The following is a 17,869-nucleotide window of genomic DNA, read 5'->3' as shown; positions in this document are numbered from 1 at the left end:
ATTAATAAGACACTCCTCAGCAAAGGAAATTACTGAATTTCAACTTTTGGTGTCAAAAGCATGTTGACATATTATAAAACTGTAATCTTAGATTTTTAAAGCCCCAGCAGGGACTTGCATGGAAACTTGTTGACTAATTAGTAACTCTTGATATCAACTGATGTGGTAATTTATGATCAGCTAATATAATTAATACAAATTATGTCTCCAGTTTGACTGCTTCACAGTTGATATTCTAGTCACAAAGAGCTCCTAAAATCTTGGGGACAAATCTATAATGGGCCTTAATTTGGTATGAGAATCTAGTCCTATCGTTTCTTCTCCCCATGGAAATCATAGGCCAATGGCTGTAGTCACTAGTAGGCAGAAGGGCTGAATGTGCCAAATATGAACAGCCATTTCTATATGGTCCTTATTGTTTCATTTGGGAGCCTACCAGAACATGTGATCCTCTCTGGTGACTTTGCAAGGGCTGTTCTCTCTCCAGCTTTCTTTCCAGGGCTTCCGGTAAAGCCCCAGTCTTCTGGAGCTGTGAAAAGAGGATCTGATAAACAGTTCCCTCCCCCAACCCATAGTGCAGTAAAGAGATACTCAAAGTAACAGGTGGTTTTCTGATTGTCTCAGAGCAAATCACAGATTTGGTGCTTGGATACTTGTGATTGATCAAACAACCTGCCCTTCATCTCAGATGATTTCACTGATAACCCTCCCACATAATCTCCTAAATACGCTTGTTCATCCAGTCCATGAACTGGACTGCTTGAAACAAGCTGGCATAGGTCAAAATTCAAAGAAGAAACATGAGAATGTCATAACTGTGTCACTGTAGTAGCAAACATAGTCATAACTTGTAAACCTAGTGAGTAGGTAAACTGACTCACTAGGAATGTAGCCCAACTCCAGTTAACCTACATTACAGTCTCCATTCCTGGTAGGCTATAAGGTTAGAGAGATGGATATAAAAATGTTTCTTGTGAATCTAACCAGGACAGCTGAACATCAGTTACAGCATGATTATTGTAGAATTTTAGCTCAATTAAGTTTTCAATATGTAGTTTGAGAACCTCTTGTTTGTAAGTTTGAGCTCTTTACTTATGGATATTAATTCTAATAGAGTACCTCCAAATCTCATGGCTATAGGTAATGTCAGGGGATCTACTGCTTCCATGGGGTACTAGGTGAAAATACAGCAGATAGGGTTCAGGTACAACATCTGTGAAATGTGCTAGACAGCCTGCTAGTTTTAATCAAGCTAGACATTTGTCTTAATCTGTTACATAAGAACATAAGTGTCCATACTGTTTTAGACCAGTGTTACATCTAACCCGGCCAGTATCTTGTCTTCAAACAGTAGCCGATGCCTGATGTTTCAAAGGGAATGAACGGAACAGGGCAATCACTTGAGGATGCATCCCTGTCATCCAGTCCCATCTGGCAGTCAAAGGCCCATGCACACCCAGAGCATGGGGTTGCGTCCCCGACCAGCTTAGCTAATAACCATTGATGGACCTATCCTCCATGAACTTATCCAAGTTGTTTTTGAACAGTTTCTACCTGTTGGATGTAATACATGGTCAGATGGATTCCTTAAAATTTATTGCATTTGCCTGGGATCTGACCAATACTTTAGAATGTGTGGTTTCACATTGCTTAAATTGCATTCTGGCTTCTTAACAACTATGATTTTTATTTTCATTATTTTTATTCAGTTTGGCAACTGAATTACATAAACAAGTAATGCTTACTCTTTCTACTAACCTGCACAAATCATGTACAGCTAATTGAGATTCAAGCTGAAAATTAGCATTGGGAGGAACTGGCATGACACTTGAAAGGGAGCTTCAACTGATCTGTTCAATATAAGGAGCTGAAACAGTGCATCAGAAGGAAGTATAGTCACTACCTTTATCTTCAAATCCAGACATTTCAGATTGTCATTTCTCTACCATATACCAGTGAAGGGTAATGATCTTGTAAAACATGCCAAAACCCAGAGGGGCAGTTTGGAGTATTCTTTTTTCCTCCCAAATCGTGACTACTTCAAGCTTTAGCATTACTAGTGGCTAGATAAATGAGTGGTATCATGAGGCAGATCTCTCTTCAATGAACACAGGTTGGCAAAGCATGTTTTTAAAAAAGACCAAAACCCAAAACAACCCTCATTTATTACACTGCTCTACAGCCAAAATGCTTCTGAAATAAATGTAGTCAAACTTTACTAATTCTGGGTCACTGAGAACGAAAATGATGCTTAAAATTGTTGATTGGCTCTAGTTTTCAAGATATGCTATTGGGTCAGTATATACGACCCTTGACTTGGGAATGGCGGAGGATAAGTGAGTTATAAAGGGAAGGGATCTCAATTTAAACCAGAAATGACTAAAATACATCTTTGACTGGATCTATGAATAAATCTATGACTGGGTTTGGACAGTACTTGCTTTTTAGGCAAAACAATGAATGATGCAATCTGAAGCTGGTATTGCGTCATACATGATATGAATTGCATCATGTTATTCCTAGAAGTCATGGATGATGCAATCATAACGAAGCTTCCATCACTCTGCTGAACAAATTGCCCTATATCAGCTCTAGAAATCATACAGTGTCGTGCTCTCTTATTTGTCAGTGTTTGATTTTGCAAAGGGACACATTTCTGTTTAGCCAAAGTGAGCAGAGATGCCTCGTACTTGTGTGAAGAGTGCAGATAACTTCTGCTATGTTTGTGGTGAAGTGACTTTTGCATCACAAAAGCGCAGTATAACCACTATGGTTAAGAAAGCCTATCACCTTTATTTTGGCTGCAAAATTGGAGATCAGGACAAGAGGTGGGCCCCACACATATGCTGCAACACTTGTGCAACAAATCTTCACCAGTGGTTGAACAGGAAAAGGAAATCTATGCCTTTTGCAGTGCCAATGATTTGGAGAGAGCCAACAGATCATACCAGCAATTGTTACTTCTGCATGGTGCCTCCAGTTGGGAAAGGTGTGTCAAAGAAGAAAAAGTGGACTGTCCATTATCCAGACATTCCATCAGCTATACGCCCAGTACCCCACGGAGAAGGACTGCCGGTTCCTGATGCACCAGAATCATTCTCACTTGAGTCAGACGAGGAAGAGGATGAAACTTCTGGTCCTGAACCATCAATGTCACAGGACCCACATTTTCTCCCATCCTCCTCCTCTGAACCACACCTCATAACACAAGGTGAACTGAATGACCTTGTTAGGGATTTGGAACTACCCACGAGTAAGGCAGAGCTGTTGGGCTCCAGACTACAGCAGTGGAATCTCCTGGCAGGTGATGTTAGGGTTTCCATGTTCCGTGACCGTCAAAAGGATCTTGTCCCATTCTTCTTCATGGAAGGTGATCTTGTAGCCTGCAACAACATCGATGGTGTGATGGCAGCCCTCAACATCGTTCACGATCCAGATGAGTGGAGACTGTTCATTGATTCATCGAAGACGAGTCTTAAAGCTGTTTTACTGCATAATGGTAATGTTTTGCCATCAATTCCAGTTGGTCATGCAGTCCATATGAAGGAAACCTATGACAACATGAAACAACTTTTGAGGTGCATAAACTATGACCAACATCAGTGGCAGCTTTGTGGCGATTTGAAGGTTGTTGCTCTCTTGCTTGGTCTGCAGACTGGATACACAAAGTACTGCTGTTTTCTCTGCGAATGGGATAGTCGTGCAAGAGATTCCCACTACATCAAGAAAGATTGGCCACTCCGACAGTCATTGGAGCCTGGGAGGAAAAGTGTTCAGCATCCACCACTTGTTGAATCCAGGAAGATTTTGTTACCACCCTTACACATCAAGCTGGGTCTGATGAAGAACTTTGTCAAGGCCATTGACAAAACACAAGCAGCTTTCAAGTACGTCCGTGGAAAATTTCCAAGGTTAAGTGAAGCTAAGATAAAGGAAGGTGTCTTTGTTGGTCCTCAGATTCGTGAACTTCTTCGAGATGATGCATTTGACCATGCACTGCGTGGCAAGGAAAAGACGGCATGGAAAGCCTTCCAGTTAGTGGCAATAAATTTTCTTGGAAACAACAAGGCAGACAACTACAGGTTGTTGGTGGAAAACCTCCTCAAGGCATACAAAAGCCTTGGTTGCAACATGTCACTAAAGATACATTTTTTGCACTCTCATCTAGATTTTTTTCCACCGAACTGCGGAGCAGTGAGCGACGAGCACGGCGAGCAATTTCACCAGGACATTGCAACAATGGAGAAACGCTATCAGGGCAAATGGAGTCCATCAATGCTTGCAGACTATTGCTGGACAGTGACAAGAGATGCTCCATTTAATGAATACAAGAGACAAGCCAAGAAGTGCCGAGTAGACACTGAATAGGACTAAACTATGTACATAATAGTTTTTTGCCTTTTGTTTCATAATAAATTTTATTTATATAACCCTTTTGCTGATTTTTAAAGTGTTACATAAACAGGACAGGTGAAATATTATCATGTAAAGCAACCATAAACACATGAAAAGACCTAGGTTTACAATTTGATTAAAACTCTATCTACACAATATACATAGACATAAAATGTAAAAACTTAAATATCTTAGAAACAGTAGCCAATCAGTTGTTTTAATTGTCATATTTGAATTCAGCACATCAAAATACATAATAAATAGCACATTTTATCTCTGAAGCAGACGACTTAAAAATTGTAGACCAGAGTTATTGTTTGGTGTTTGCCCAAGAATGTTCTTGCTGAATGGCTTTACTATGTAAAGCCAGGAATGGGGTTAGTTTTGTTTAAGTTTTTATTAGCTCTTGAAAACACTAAACATTTGCTGAATAGTACAAATAAAAACTTGTACTTCCAAAACTTTGACTTGCATTATTCTCTGGACTCAGCCTTGGAAATGTCATGGCTTTTCTTTATACAAGCTTTGGTAGGAACTGTTCAATACTCTAGGTCAGTGGTCTCCAAACTTTTTTATCGCGCATCGCTATCAGTAAAAAATTTTTGAGCACGCACCCCCTGCCACGCCGGCTCTACCGTTTTTGCCAAAGCAAAAAAAAAAAAAAGCCACTCGGACTCCCGCCCGAACTGCTGAAGCCCAAAAAGCCCCCAAAAACCGCTCCTCCTGCCGCGCACCCCCAAGGATCCTCTTGCGCACCCCCTGGGGTTCGCGCACCCCACTTTGGAGATCACTGCTGTAGGTGAACATGTGTTTTGGAGATTGAGTCAGTTTTGTGATGATCATTAAATATTCCAAACTTCAGCTTTCCCAGTAGTGATCAATAACTCCCAAACCGAAATGGAGGATTTTTGATGACTGGAAAGACAGTTTCTTATACCAACTTCAACTATGCAGCGCCTAGTCATTTTGAAGATCGCGAACAGTCTTTGCCTTCAATATTGTTGCACCATTAGATCTACCTTCTTGCTGGACTCTAGTCTTTATTCCAATATCTGCTTAGGCAGAAACTGGATTGTATGCAAGGATTCGAGAAAAGGTCTTTAAGAACTGGAATGAATTTGTATATTGGACAGATGGACGAAGGCACTCTAACATCTTGTGCTAAGCAAGTGTGCTTTCAAACTTTGAAACATTGAGGAGTTCCTCAAGCAAATGGCAAAGGGATATAGTTTTAAGTTAGCATAGGCTTATCCAAAGTGACCTAGCAATGTAGGGAAGCACCCATGAACTTATTTGAGTAGTCAGTTTTCTAAACTGTTTCATTATTTGTCTAATGATGCTTTTTGACTACTTGGTTAGATTATTCTTAATACTCTTCCTATAATTCTAGTTCTCTGGAACTGGTCTGTGCTGGCCTCTGCTCTTTCCCCACACTCTGATCTTGACTTTTGTTTTCTATCCATCACAGAACCCTTTTTACAGTACTTAGTTATGAGAACATCCCTTGGTGGAAAAGCAGGGTTTGGCTGTCTGCCTAGTGAATCAGTATTTATTAAATGACAGTCTAAAAATGCCTTCAGGTCCATCTTGGAAGTTTGTAATAAAACAACTGAAAAACGAAAGGTTTTGTTTACTGACTTCAGCTGTGTAGTTTATTTAAATCTAAATAGGAACCTAGTTACAGTATTGCAAACTGCTATCTTAATGTTATACATGCTAACCTTAATGTTTATAGAGAGAGGTCTGATTCTCTCTCAGGTCCATCTGTATGTTGTGAACTTCTTGGTAAAAGTGGAATGTGTCTCACTGCGATCTTTACTCTTATGCAGTTTAACAGAATAAGCAGATAAACTATGTGACTATGAGTGATGTTGAGAAAGTGGATAAGGAAAAGTTATTTACTTATTCCCATAATACAAGAACTAGGGGTCACCAAAAGAAATTAATAGGCAGCAGGTTTAAAACAAATAAAAGGAAGTTCTTCTTCACGCAGCGCACAGTCAACTTGTGGAACTCCTTACCTGAGGAGGTTGTGAAGGCTAGGACTATAACAATGTTTAAAAGGGGACTGGATAAATTCATGGTGGCTAAGTCCATAAATGGCTATTAGCCAGGATGGGTAAGAATGGTGTCCCTAGCCTCTGTTCGTCAGAGGATGGAGATGGATGGCAGGAGAGAGATCACTTGATCATTGCCTGTTAGGTTCACTCCCTCTGGGGCACCTGGCATTGGCCACTGTCGGTAGACAGATACTGGGCTAGATGGACCTTTGGTCTGACCCAGTACGGCCTTTCTTATGTTCTTATGTTCTTATGTGACTGTAGAAAGCTGGATAGCAAAGAAAAGACTAGAAAAAGACATTACAGTCTCTCATGAACCACATGATTCCCTCACCCTGCAGAGTCCTTTACTGTTCTTTCAAGAGGTTTATAGTTAATGCGGGGTGGGAGAGGAGAGACATTAAAAGGCTACCTTTAAAAACAAAACTTGACAACTTCTGTTACCTGAAAACTGAAATAGACTTTTAAGAGAGGACTTGATTCTCATTTATACCAAGGAGACTCTACAGCACTCTGACAGAGTAAAGGGGTCTTAAATGTAAATGAGAATTGGGCCCAGCGAATGTGCAGAAGGAATAATCTGCCTGATCAGCAAATCCTTAAGGGTTCTAATAAGCAAGGAAGGCATTTCTGGATGTTAATACTTCCAACAATTGAAGAGGGCTTCTTACACTTAGAATTGTATGAAGTAATAGTAAATTAATCTGTCAAAGGCAAATAGAATGAAACGTAAGACCCATGAGGGAAGTCCCAGTACTAATTAGCAGGATGCTGACCTGTGCAGGACATAACATTTTCAAAATCTAGTCCATTCTAATTTAGCTTACTGGCACCAGGAAATAACTAGTGATAGTACTTAGTTCACCATAATTAGTTCAAAGTTTAAACTTAAATGCTGTTATACAAATTACATAATGCCTCAGAAGTGACCCACTTAAGATAATATAGGAAGCAAGGTGACCTGCATCTGGGCAATGCCCAAGTTCATGGGAACAATAATTAAACCTCTGCACCTGAGGGTAGTGGAGCTCGGCGTGTCATGCAAATGTCTTGCCTGGATTATGGGAGGAACATAAGGAGTGTCAGACCTATTTGAAGATCCTTCATCTCCAAGCACCGGTGATGATCCTCTCAGAGGAAGAGCAGGGAAAGGAACTTGACAGCATCAGTGCTACCTTCCAGAATGGAGGAACAGAAATAAAAACTGCTCTGTCTTCTCCCCTCTCTTCCTTCCATCTGGGTCTGACTCTCCTGTTTAGACCAGGCAATGGCAAATCCATAATCTTGCAGACTGTGGCATATTCTTAACTCTAAATTGTCATGGGTGGAAGCCAGGACAGGCTTATCCTATGTCTGGCTGCTGCTTGTTCTCTCCCACCCAGATAAAAATTCATTTACCTTCATGAAAATATTTTTTGTTGAAGCTTGACTGTCAATTTAAGCCCTTAAGACTTGTTCATAAAAAAAAAAATTAGGCAAGCACTGAAGTTAGGGAAAAAACAGCATTAAGGTTGCCTGTGCAACCTTAATTCAACCCCCTTGTATCTGCACTGTGATGCAGTCTTGAAATACATGACTGCATGCTCTCCCACACAATCACTGCCTCCATCATTGTATAGAATAGGTAGTGCCCACTGAATGAGCAGCTATTCAGTATTTTATCTTCATTGACCAATGTGTGGCCCGTAACTTACTCTTTCACAGAGACAGCAAACGGCCCTGACTTTAGGGCAACCACAATACGAAATTTCAAGTCCCTTCTCCAAGCAGAGAGTTACAGGAGCTGCTTAACAAAATGCTGTTAATTTAACGTAGGGCAAAACAACATTTTCCCCTAACATTATTCTAAGAAATGGATGAATAGTTCTTACTGAAATTTTCAAAAATCAGCCTGAAGCAGACACTTGGGTGTGGGCTGTAAGTTCTCACACCATTTTAAGCTTGGTGACAAAGTCATACAGTTAAAAGCAGGAAGTTATAATGGAAAATGTTGTGCAGTCTTAATCTTAGATAGTGCTACTTGCACTGCCTTTAATGACAATATGAAAACTTCAAGGCTGTATGTGGGACAGACTTCATTTCAAACTCAAATATTGTAACTGCAGACAGTGACACAACTCTAGTTCTCCAAAGACTATGGAAGTTCAGGACTCTTGTGTAACAGAATAATTTCTAGACTATTTCCTGCTCTTTCACAAACTCCTAAATAATTACAACAGGGCAGCATGTTTAAAACAAACAAAAGGAAGTATTTTTTCACACAATGCACAGTCACCCTGTGGAATTCCTTGCCAGAGGATGTTGTGAAGGCCAAGCCTATAACAGGGTTCAAAAAAGAACTAGATAAGTTCATGGAGGATAGGTCCATCAATGGCTATTAGCCAGGTTGGACAGGGATGGTGTCTCTAGCCTCTGTTTCCCAGAAACTGGGAATGGGTGATGGGATGGATCACTTGATGATTACTTGTTCTGTTCATTCCCTCTGGGACACCTTGCATTGGCCACTGTCAGAAGACCGGATACTGGGCTAGATGGACCTTTGGTCTGACCCAGTAAAGCCGTTCTTATGAGAGAACCAGGGTACATCAGGTGTCTGTCCTACAGGATCTTAGCAGAGAGAATGTGTACTGAAACTTGGTCAGAAGTGGACACTTAGAAAAGTCTCTATGCTAGAAGGTAAACTAGCTCAATGGGAAGGGGGGTCTGAAGGAATTCAGTGGTGCAGCTCTCAGAGACTTCATTGTGCATAGCTGACAGCACAATTAGAAATATTATTGACTATTGTCAGAGTAAGGGACTGTGGACTTTCTAAACTTAGTCAGCTTGGAAGTCTGCCAATGAATTTCTGTGTGGGAATTGTGGCATTGATACCAGGTCTAAGCTGGAGACTTTGACATTGATGCCAGGTCTTAACTACGAATTGTCTGAACATGTGTGACTGCTATTTTTATCAACTTCTTTCCAGATTAAGCCTCTAAAACACTTCTTTCTCTGGTATTGATCACCAGTGGATGTCCATGGGCAGGGTCTATCTTAATGGGAGCACTGAAACTTACTGCACCTGCTAGTGAAGCCTCCAGAGGCAGGGCTCGGAGGTGGAGATCCAGGCAGGAAAATGGAGGCACAGAATCTAGATGCAAGTTCCTAAGCAGGAACTCTCCAGAAAATGGTCATTACTTAGCGGTTTATCTCCCTACACATGCCCACTGTTCCTGTTAATGTTGATGTTAGCGTTGACTCTTGTCAGTGTAGTTTGTGAGCAGTAGTTTAACAAACATTATTGCTTAGACAAACTCAAAACATTTTGTTTTAAAATGACTAATAAAGCTAATCAAAATTCATGTAATGTGCCTACCCTGACACGAACCATGTGGATTAGATGCTGGTGTGAATTTTACATAGTCTTTTTTTCAGTTGTCATGATTTAGAGAACTATAAAGTAAGTGTGTGTGTGTGTGTGTGTGTGTGTGTGTGTGTGTATGATATATTCATATATGCACTGTTCTGGCCAGTAGATAATAGACGGTATTGATATTACTATATACTTATATCTTCTATTGAATGTACCATACTCCACATGAGAACTCTGTGGAAGTGTCATATTTTTTGAGGCTCTTCATCTATTTGTTAGTCATACAGACTAGCTCATAAGACCACAATAGAGAATGCTTCCATGTGGTCTCAACCTCAGAAACACCTTAAACTTATATCTGATTTTGTTCTGCCTAACGTTGCAGCAATTAGTCTTCATTCAAATGGAAACAGCAAAGTGGCATTATCTGGATGTTCTTATTCAACCAACAAAAAAAACGTTTAAATCAATTTGTGGTGGTTTTGAGGTTTTTTTGTTTTAAAAAACAAAATTAAATTGACTTGTCAGTCTGTTCTAGCTGAGTTCATGGCCTCTGTGTATGTTGTGGAAGTTGCACCTTGCTGTAGAATTGTACTAAGCCTCTAGCCCCTTTTTGTTGCAAAGATAACTTTGAAAATAGGACTATAATGCAAACTGATGCCCTGTTGCCTTCCTGAGTCAATAACTGATGCATGAGCTGCCCATGTTTATATAAATTGTTTGCTTCATGTGAAACCTAAAGACGACACTTTTTAAAATGATTGACTAATTCACTAATAACTTTAGCATAAAGAGAGATTATGGGCTCATACTACAACTGCAAATTGCGTCTCACTTCTCTAAGGCTATGTCTACACCAGTGCTTTTATCGGTATAAATTGTTGCTCAGGGGTGTGAGAGAACCCCTCTGAGCGATATAAGTTACACCAACAAGCAGGGGGGTGGACAGCACTATGTCGGTGGTATAATGTCGACGGGAGCACCCCCATCAGTACGGAGCAGCTACACATGTGATCTTCGCATTGGTACAGCTGTGCCATGCTAGTGTAGGCATGGCCTTATTGCCCCTCCCATTCAGCTGTCAAACTCAAGCGACTTCCTCCTCCTGACTTTCTACAATGGTTATGTATTATCACTACCAGAATCTTAGTTCAGTTAAGAACTGAAAATGTAGGGAAGGGATAAAGTTTCAAAACTAATAGCCCAGATTCTGTGCTGATTGTGTTTACATTCACACATTGATAAACTCAACATTTTAACTTGTAGCAGAATATCCAGTTTGCTGCCGAACTTTGATCCACCTTGCCTGGGCTATAAAGATCCATATCGTTGCAGCACTGTAGCTGGGTCTGCAAAAAAGACTATGACTTCATGCCCTGAAGCAGTAGTTACCTGAATAGTAGGGAGAGGTTCAGCATGTTACTGAAGATAAAACTTTTGTGACATTTTAAGCAGAAATACAGTCTCTCATGCTAATTGAACCCTCCACAGTACCATTGATTAACAGTAGCTGTAAGGCAAGCTAAAGCTTCCACTTTTTGGCCATTTGTGTGTGCCTCTGTCTCTTGGCAGCCTGAGAAAATCAGATACATTGATTGACAAGGTGGGCGAGAAGGGGGAATGCAGTCCCACTTCTTTGCTGGCATTGTAGCTATCTTGTAAGTTTTCTAGGGCTAGTCTTTGATAGTACAGTCTACAGGTTTTACCTAATCTGCCCACAGGCTTAGATTAAAAAATAGCTTTCACAAAGGTGCAAATATTACATATGCTAACTTGGGTCAGTCGCCAGATAAAATTGTTTGACTTGTTCACTGTACAGTTGCAGTTGGTGCTAGGAAGCTCAAGGCTCCTGAGCGGTTTGTATACATTATGAAATGAACTCATTTCAAAGGTTTGGTTCAGAGGGCGTGTTGAGAGTATTTGAGGAGCTGACTGGTAAAGAACCTTGCTTTTATCAAGCTACGCCTAAGTGGCAGTCTGTGCTAGGAAGTCACAATACAAATTCACAGCAATTGGATATATTAACTCCCTGTGATTTGAGTTCTACAGTGTTTCCTCTTCTGGGTTGAGTTAATTTGAAGGTTTAAGTTGACACTGCTAGATCTGATACAACTTAATCAAGATACGATTGTGTATGTTTACAAATCTGAAATTCCTTGGTTTTGCGTATTTTCTCAGTGAAAAGCCTTTTTAAAAATATTATTTGGGAAAAGCATGTGGCATGTCCCTTAAAAGCACAACTGTATAAAGTATCCAAAAACTAAGTTTCAGCTGTTTTTTCTTAATGTTTTTGATGCATAAATAGGCAAACTTTCTCTTTAAAGGCCACATTGAATATCTATGGATTATAGAGAGAGACTTGGTTACATTAGATTTTTTTTTAGTCATTATTTATAGGAAAATTCATTCTGTAGTTTAATCAACACTTCTCCTTTTTTTTGTTACAGAGACAATTAAAAGCAGATGCCAAAAAAGCTATTGGACAGCTACAACTGCGCACGTTAAAACAGGGGGACAAGGTATCATTTACAAAATAATTTCCTTATATTCTTTTGAAATGTAATCTGACATGACGTTGTCCAAACTTTCTTCTTTTTGCTTTTGATAAAGTTGGCTGTACAAATATCCTAACATTTTCTTGCCTTAAGTCAAGTGAACCGGAGTGCAAACTCAAATCATTTTTGAGCCCAAGCCTTCCAAAGGGCATATAACTTGCAAAACTGTAGTCTATAGCAAAATACGCTCCATTCTCACTGAGATTTTGGCAGATGTAACTAATGTAATAATGTCAGTCACAGAAGGGAGTTGGCAGGGATAACTCGAGCCAACTGCTTCATTTTAAATGGTGTGTTTTGATTTTTAGTTGTGCCAAATGCTCCTGATCTTTGGGCATTAGTGCATACAACTAAATTTTAGGGGTTTTTTTGTTTTGTTTTGTTTTGTTTTTTTTTAAGGTTCAGAAGTCATTCTTCAGTGGAACTGAGAGCATCTACACTGCGCCGCAGTGAGCGCTATGGGGTGGGGGGTGGGGGGTGTGCAAATTCTAGAGCACACCAAAGTGTTGCACTTTAACTGCCCTGTATGGACACTGCTGGAGCGAACTAAAAGGTACCTCAAGTCACATTAATTTAGTCCTGTTTAAACCTAGTCCTCTTTCAAACAGAACTATGTTAATGCAAACACTGGACACTAGAAGTGCAACACTTTGGAGCACTCTGCAATTCACACTCCCGTAGTCTTCACTGCATTGCAGTGTAGCCGTACCCTTACTTCCTTTTGGCTTTTCTAAGGTTTTAAACACCCGTCCACTGATTAAACAAGATATTTTGCTGTTGATTAAGTCATGGGTTCGCTTTTTAATGCTTCAGATTAAATGTCAAACCTACTGGGTTGGTAATTCATCGTATATATTTGTATTTGAGAGCTGTTCTAGCTTACTCTGGCTAGAACACTTTTATCTTGAGATTAATTTCCAGAATAAATCTGTGTGCAACTCTTAATCATGAATCTGTCTCAGGATAACTAATGACTTATACTCTTCATTTAGGAAATTGGTCCTGATGGCGATAGCTGTGCAGTGTGCATTGAAGTATACAAACCAAATGATGTAGTGCGTATTTTAACTTGCAAGTAGGTTATCTTCTGCTAAATTGCCATGTATATTTTAAATGCTAAAGTATACTTCCCAAAACCTTTGTTAAAAGACAGTAAAGGATGCAACAGGGTCTAATCTTACTATACTATAGCTGTTGCCCCACCAAAATAGCCTTAAAGCTCCCTGTCAGGTTTTCAGATAAACATTAGAAATTGTGGAAATACGCAATAAAGGTTGCTTATTGCCATGTAATAACTTTCAGTGAAGGTGATGATTTCTTAAGGTTGAAGAATTTTACCACATAGCTTGTGTGAAGGATTTCCTAGCCTTTTTAAACATCAAATTGGCATAACACTTCTATGCTAGTATATAAAACTGTATGGTCCCAAACTCTTAGGTCTTATGGCTTGACTCCTTTTCAGAGGTTCTGACCACCTGCATCTCCCACTAGTTTCATTGGAATTTGGGGTTACTTGGCACCTCTGAAAACCAGGCTGTCAAAGTATAAATGAACAAGGCTTTTTGCTGAGATTTATGGTGCCTCCTGGGCAGCCCTTTTGAGTGTAGTCTGTATTTGCAACGTATTTTTCTTCTGCAAGTTTATCATTAAAACTAGTTATGGGATAGCTGCCACTTCCTCCACTCTCTTAAGATAAGGTGATGACCAGACTAAAATTATAAATATTTTCTGCAGAGATCTTATCAGTATCTTCTTTCATCTCCCCTGCATATCCTAGTCGTCTTCTCCCTACAGAAGCTCAGTGTTGAAGAGCTAGTATTTTCTTTGGCTTTATTATGCCTGTTGGTATTTCACAACACCACTTCAGTGTGCGCTACTTACATTCTCTATCATTAAGACTGATTTATAACTATCCCCTGTCTTCCCTTTCTCATAACTTGCCTAAACCTCTCATTTTGGGAAGGGTTGGCCAAAATAGTCCAGCTCTCTTTGAGTTAAAGCTAAAATTAGTGTTGTAATAACTAAACCAGTTGAATCTGGAAGCTTTCCTGGGTTTGTACAGCTCTTGATCTACAAGTTAAAGTAAAGTTTGAAGAAAATCTGAATTCAACACAGGCATCCTGAACTTGGTCCACTTTAGCAATTGAACTTTGGAACAAGAGGAGCATTTAGCCTGATCTGGAGTTAGCTTTCAAAATCTGGAAACATAATTCTTGTGTAAGAAGCATGCAAAAAAATAGCATTCATCCAATGTTTAGGCTGAGAAATAAGTTCTGAAGGTAGGACAAATCCAAAGTTATGGTTGATCTCTCATCAACAATAGGAAGAGAGCCACATTGAAGAGACCGTGTTATGTAACTGTCAAATACATTATCTAATACAAGCCGGAATCTTTATATATAATCTTACATAAGTGAGTATTTGTGTAAGCACGCTATGCCCTACTGCCATGCAACAGGAGCTCTACATTAAGACTTGATGACCCCAAGAAGTTGACAAAAGCAATTATCAACAGATCTCCCTGGTCCAGTGCAGGCACAGTGTAACTGTTAGCAAAAGTAAGCACGTCTCAGGAACACTTAACATTTTCATTAGTACTAAAGTATGTTAGCAGTTAAATAGCTTTCAGCAGCAAAGGACCTCTTGCTGACAGTGGTATTTAACAGTGGATCAACTTCCCAGAGTAAAAAGGCATCTAGTCAGGGTTTTAGACACATCTAAGTTGATAGCTTGAAAAGTCAGCTACCCTCTTCTACAAGACCGTGTCCATAAGCAAGCTCGGATATATCTACTCAAGCACCTTATGATAGAATACTCTAGAGACTGTCCCTTTTCCTTACTTAGTTCCACTCCAGACTGAAGGTTGAAAGGACAAGTAATTTAATCACTTATAGCTAGACAACAGTTAATATGAAATCGTACATATATTTTTATCTCCCCATTCCCCCTCTCCTAACCCAGAGCCATCACCAATTCAGTATGCATGTGGTAGGCACTTGCATGCATGCCTGTGTATTAGTCATGTTACATGTAGTGTACTACAGTAGAACCTCAGAGTTATGAACCCCCCGGGGATGGAGGTTGTTCATAACTGAACAAAATGCTATGGTAATTCTTTGAAAAGTTTACAACTAAACATTGACTTAATACAGCTTTGAAACTTTACTATGCAGAAGAGAAATGCTGCTTTTAACAATCTTAATTTAAATGAAACAAATACAAAGCAGTTTCCTTCCTTTGTCAAATCTTTTCTTAAAAATCTTTCCCTTTTATTTTTTAGTAGTTTACGTTTAATACAGTACTGTATTTTTTTTATCTCTGTTGCTGCCTGATTGCGTACTTCTGGTTCTAAATGAGGTGTGGTTGACCGGTCAGTTCATGACTGAGGTTCTATTGTATGTAGTCCTTGTGTATACACCCACTTTATGTACTTGTATGTGTACTCACAGTAAGCACATAAGGATGCAGTCTTCCTCATCAGGATGAGGGCATGATATTATCTGAGGTTTTTTAGATTTCACAGAAACAAGTGTGGGGGGGGGGGGAGAGAGTTATGTCTGAGTGAAAAATATGTTTCTCTTAAATCTATAGACTTTGTTGTTAACTTGGCTTATATAAGTTCAAGGTTTATCCACTTGGGGAAATTAGTGCTCACACACAAGCTTTAAGAAAGGGTGTGATACAGGTGACCCGCTGACTTGCTCTAGTAAGGTGTATTTTTGTTTTTGTTCTTAAACAGAGAAACTAACGAAAGCACCAGACATGGCAATTACAGGATCAATCAGTTATAGATTAGTCATAAGCAACAACTGGTTCAAATAACTACTTCTGTAACTTGAAGCAACACAAGGCATGTGTGATCCTCTCATGTCTTGGAAGAGTTAATTTTGTCCTTACCTAGTCTTAATATCTGTTAATATGTAAGCATTCCTTTTCCAGACCTCCGGGAAACAAACTTCAAAAGGCTTATTTTGAACTTAAACAGAACCACAAGTTATTTTACAGTGATTGATGGAGCTGTTTAACTATTTTGGACACACACTCTACTTAGGCTTTACTGAAAACTATGTTGTCTGTTAGCTCTCTTGTAACACTCCATGAATTTCTCCTCTTTATAGTCTAGGTCTTATCCATCCAGTACCACAGTATCTCTTCATAGTTGCACCTTAAAAATATAAAGGCTCCTAAACTTTCTAAGGATGTTATTGTTCAAAATTAGAATATCACCTTTAAATCTTCCCTTACCTGTAGTTGGTGTAACTAAAGTAAGCAGCGACAAATGTAAATCTGTCTTAAACATTTGCAGTGTATTACTGGGGGACTAAAAGTCTACGGTATTGAACAGATGCTATGAGAGCTATTGGGATATTCAGTAATGTTGGGTTGACTAAAATATTTAGCTCTATGATGACCAAAGAATGTTAAGAATGAAATAGTGATGGTTAACTTTTTTCCTACCAGCCATCTCTTCCACAAGACTTGTATTGATCCCTGGTTGTTAGAACACAGGACGTGTCCTATGTGCAAATTGGACATACTCAAAGCTTTGGGAATTGAGGTAAGTTAGCGTGCTTTCCTGGTGACAAATGACTTAAGAAATGTTAAAGTGCTAGTGTGATGAATCAACTGATTTTTTTTTTTTTAGCTACTCCTAGAATGTAGAGAATAAGCTCTGAGACTTTGAATGTCTCCTATAGTAAGATATTACTGTGTGACACTTGAAACAGTAAAGAAGACTAACGTCTTGGTGAAAACTGCTGCTGACTTGGCATGGCTTAGTAGCTGCTCATTGGCTATTTAAAATGTTTTGTGACATGCTCCGTTGTAGATTAAAGTGTAACAGAAAAGAGTTAGTAGCTGCTTTTAACCGCAAACCTATTTGGGTGGGGCTTATAGCAGGCCAGGCTAGCAGATGTGTGCATTTGAGAGTTCCAAGTCTTATTGCAATAAATTAGTTGTTAGTGGGGTTGGCCTGCATTTTTTGGCAGATTCAGGTAATTAACACTTCCTCCATTCCACCACCCCTGCAGCTATTTAATTAAATCCCCAGGAGTCTTTAGATGACAAGAAGGCTGGCAGAGATCACTCTCCTCCCTTCAGCAGATGGCTTCTAATAACATACTTTTAAGGAGTTTGTGTTTATCAGAGACTGTCAGTTTATTATTAAGCACCTCTGACCCAGAGAAGTGCCAGAGTGAGACACTGTTGAGAAATCAACTGTACTATATTGTGTGTTTTTGGAGGAAGGGGGAATGGAAGTGCAGAGAACAGGGGTACACAAGGTAACAAGTATCTGAACCTCTTCCAGTTTGCTTCACTAGATCGTGTCAGTTTTTAGCTTTCTCCTCTTCTGGGTGTGTAAAATATATGTAACTTGTCCTGTAGCAGCACCTTGAGAACTAGGCCTAGCACCAGGGTTTGCGGCACTGGCCCTGAAAGGGACCCCAGTGGAAGGCAGCTTTTTCGAGCTGATAGTTGCTTAGCCCATGAGCCTGTGTTCCATATTA

The 17,869-nt window shown here is 39.6% G+C and overlaps 1 protein-coding gene across 2 annotated transcripts in view; it reads left to right on the top strand.

Moving 5' to 3' along the window:
* RNF128 (ring finger protein 128) overlaps nt 1-17,869 on the top strand; it is a 70,808-nt gene that overhangs the window by 48,750 nt on the left and 4,189 nt on the right. For both annotated transcript variants that reach the window (XM_065410733.1, XM_065410732.1), the window contains exons 3-5: nt 12,255-12,326; nt 13,355-13,437; nt 16,824-16,920. In XM_065410733.1, the coding sequence (XP_065266805.1) occupies nt 12,255-12,326; nt 13,355-13,437; nt 16,824-16,920 (252 nt within the window). The remainder of the gene's footprint in view (nt 1-12,254; nt 12,327-13,354; nt 13,438-16,823; nt 16,921-17,869) is intronic.

The sequence above is a fragment of the Emys orbicularis genome, chromosome 9, assembly GCF_028017835.1.
Source record: "Emys orbicularis isolate rEmyOrb1 chromosome 9, rEmyOrb1.hap1, whole genome shotgun sequence".
In the NCBI taxonomy this organism is placed as follows: domain Eukaryota; kingdom Metazoa; phylum Chordata; order Testudines; family Emydidae; genus Emys; species Emys orbicularis.
This window is presented reverse-complemented; position numbering and strand designations above follow the sequence as displayed.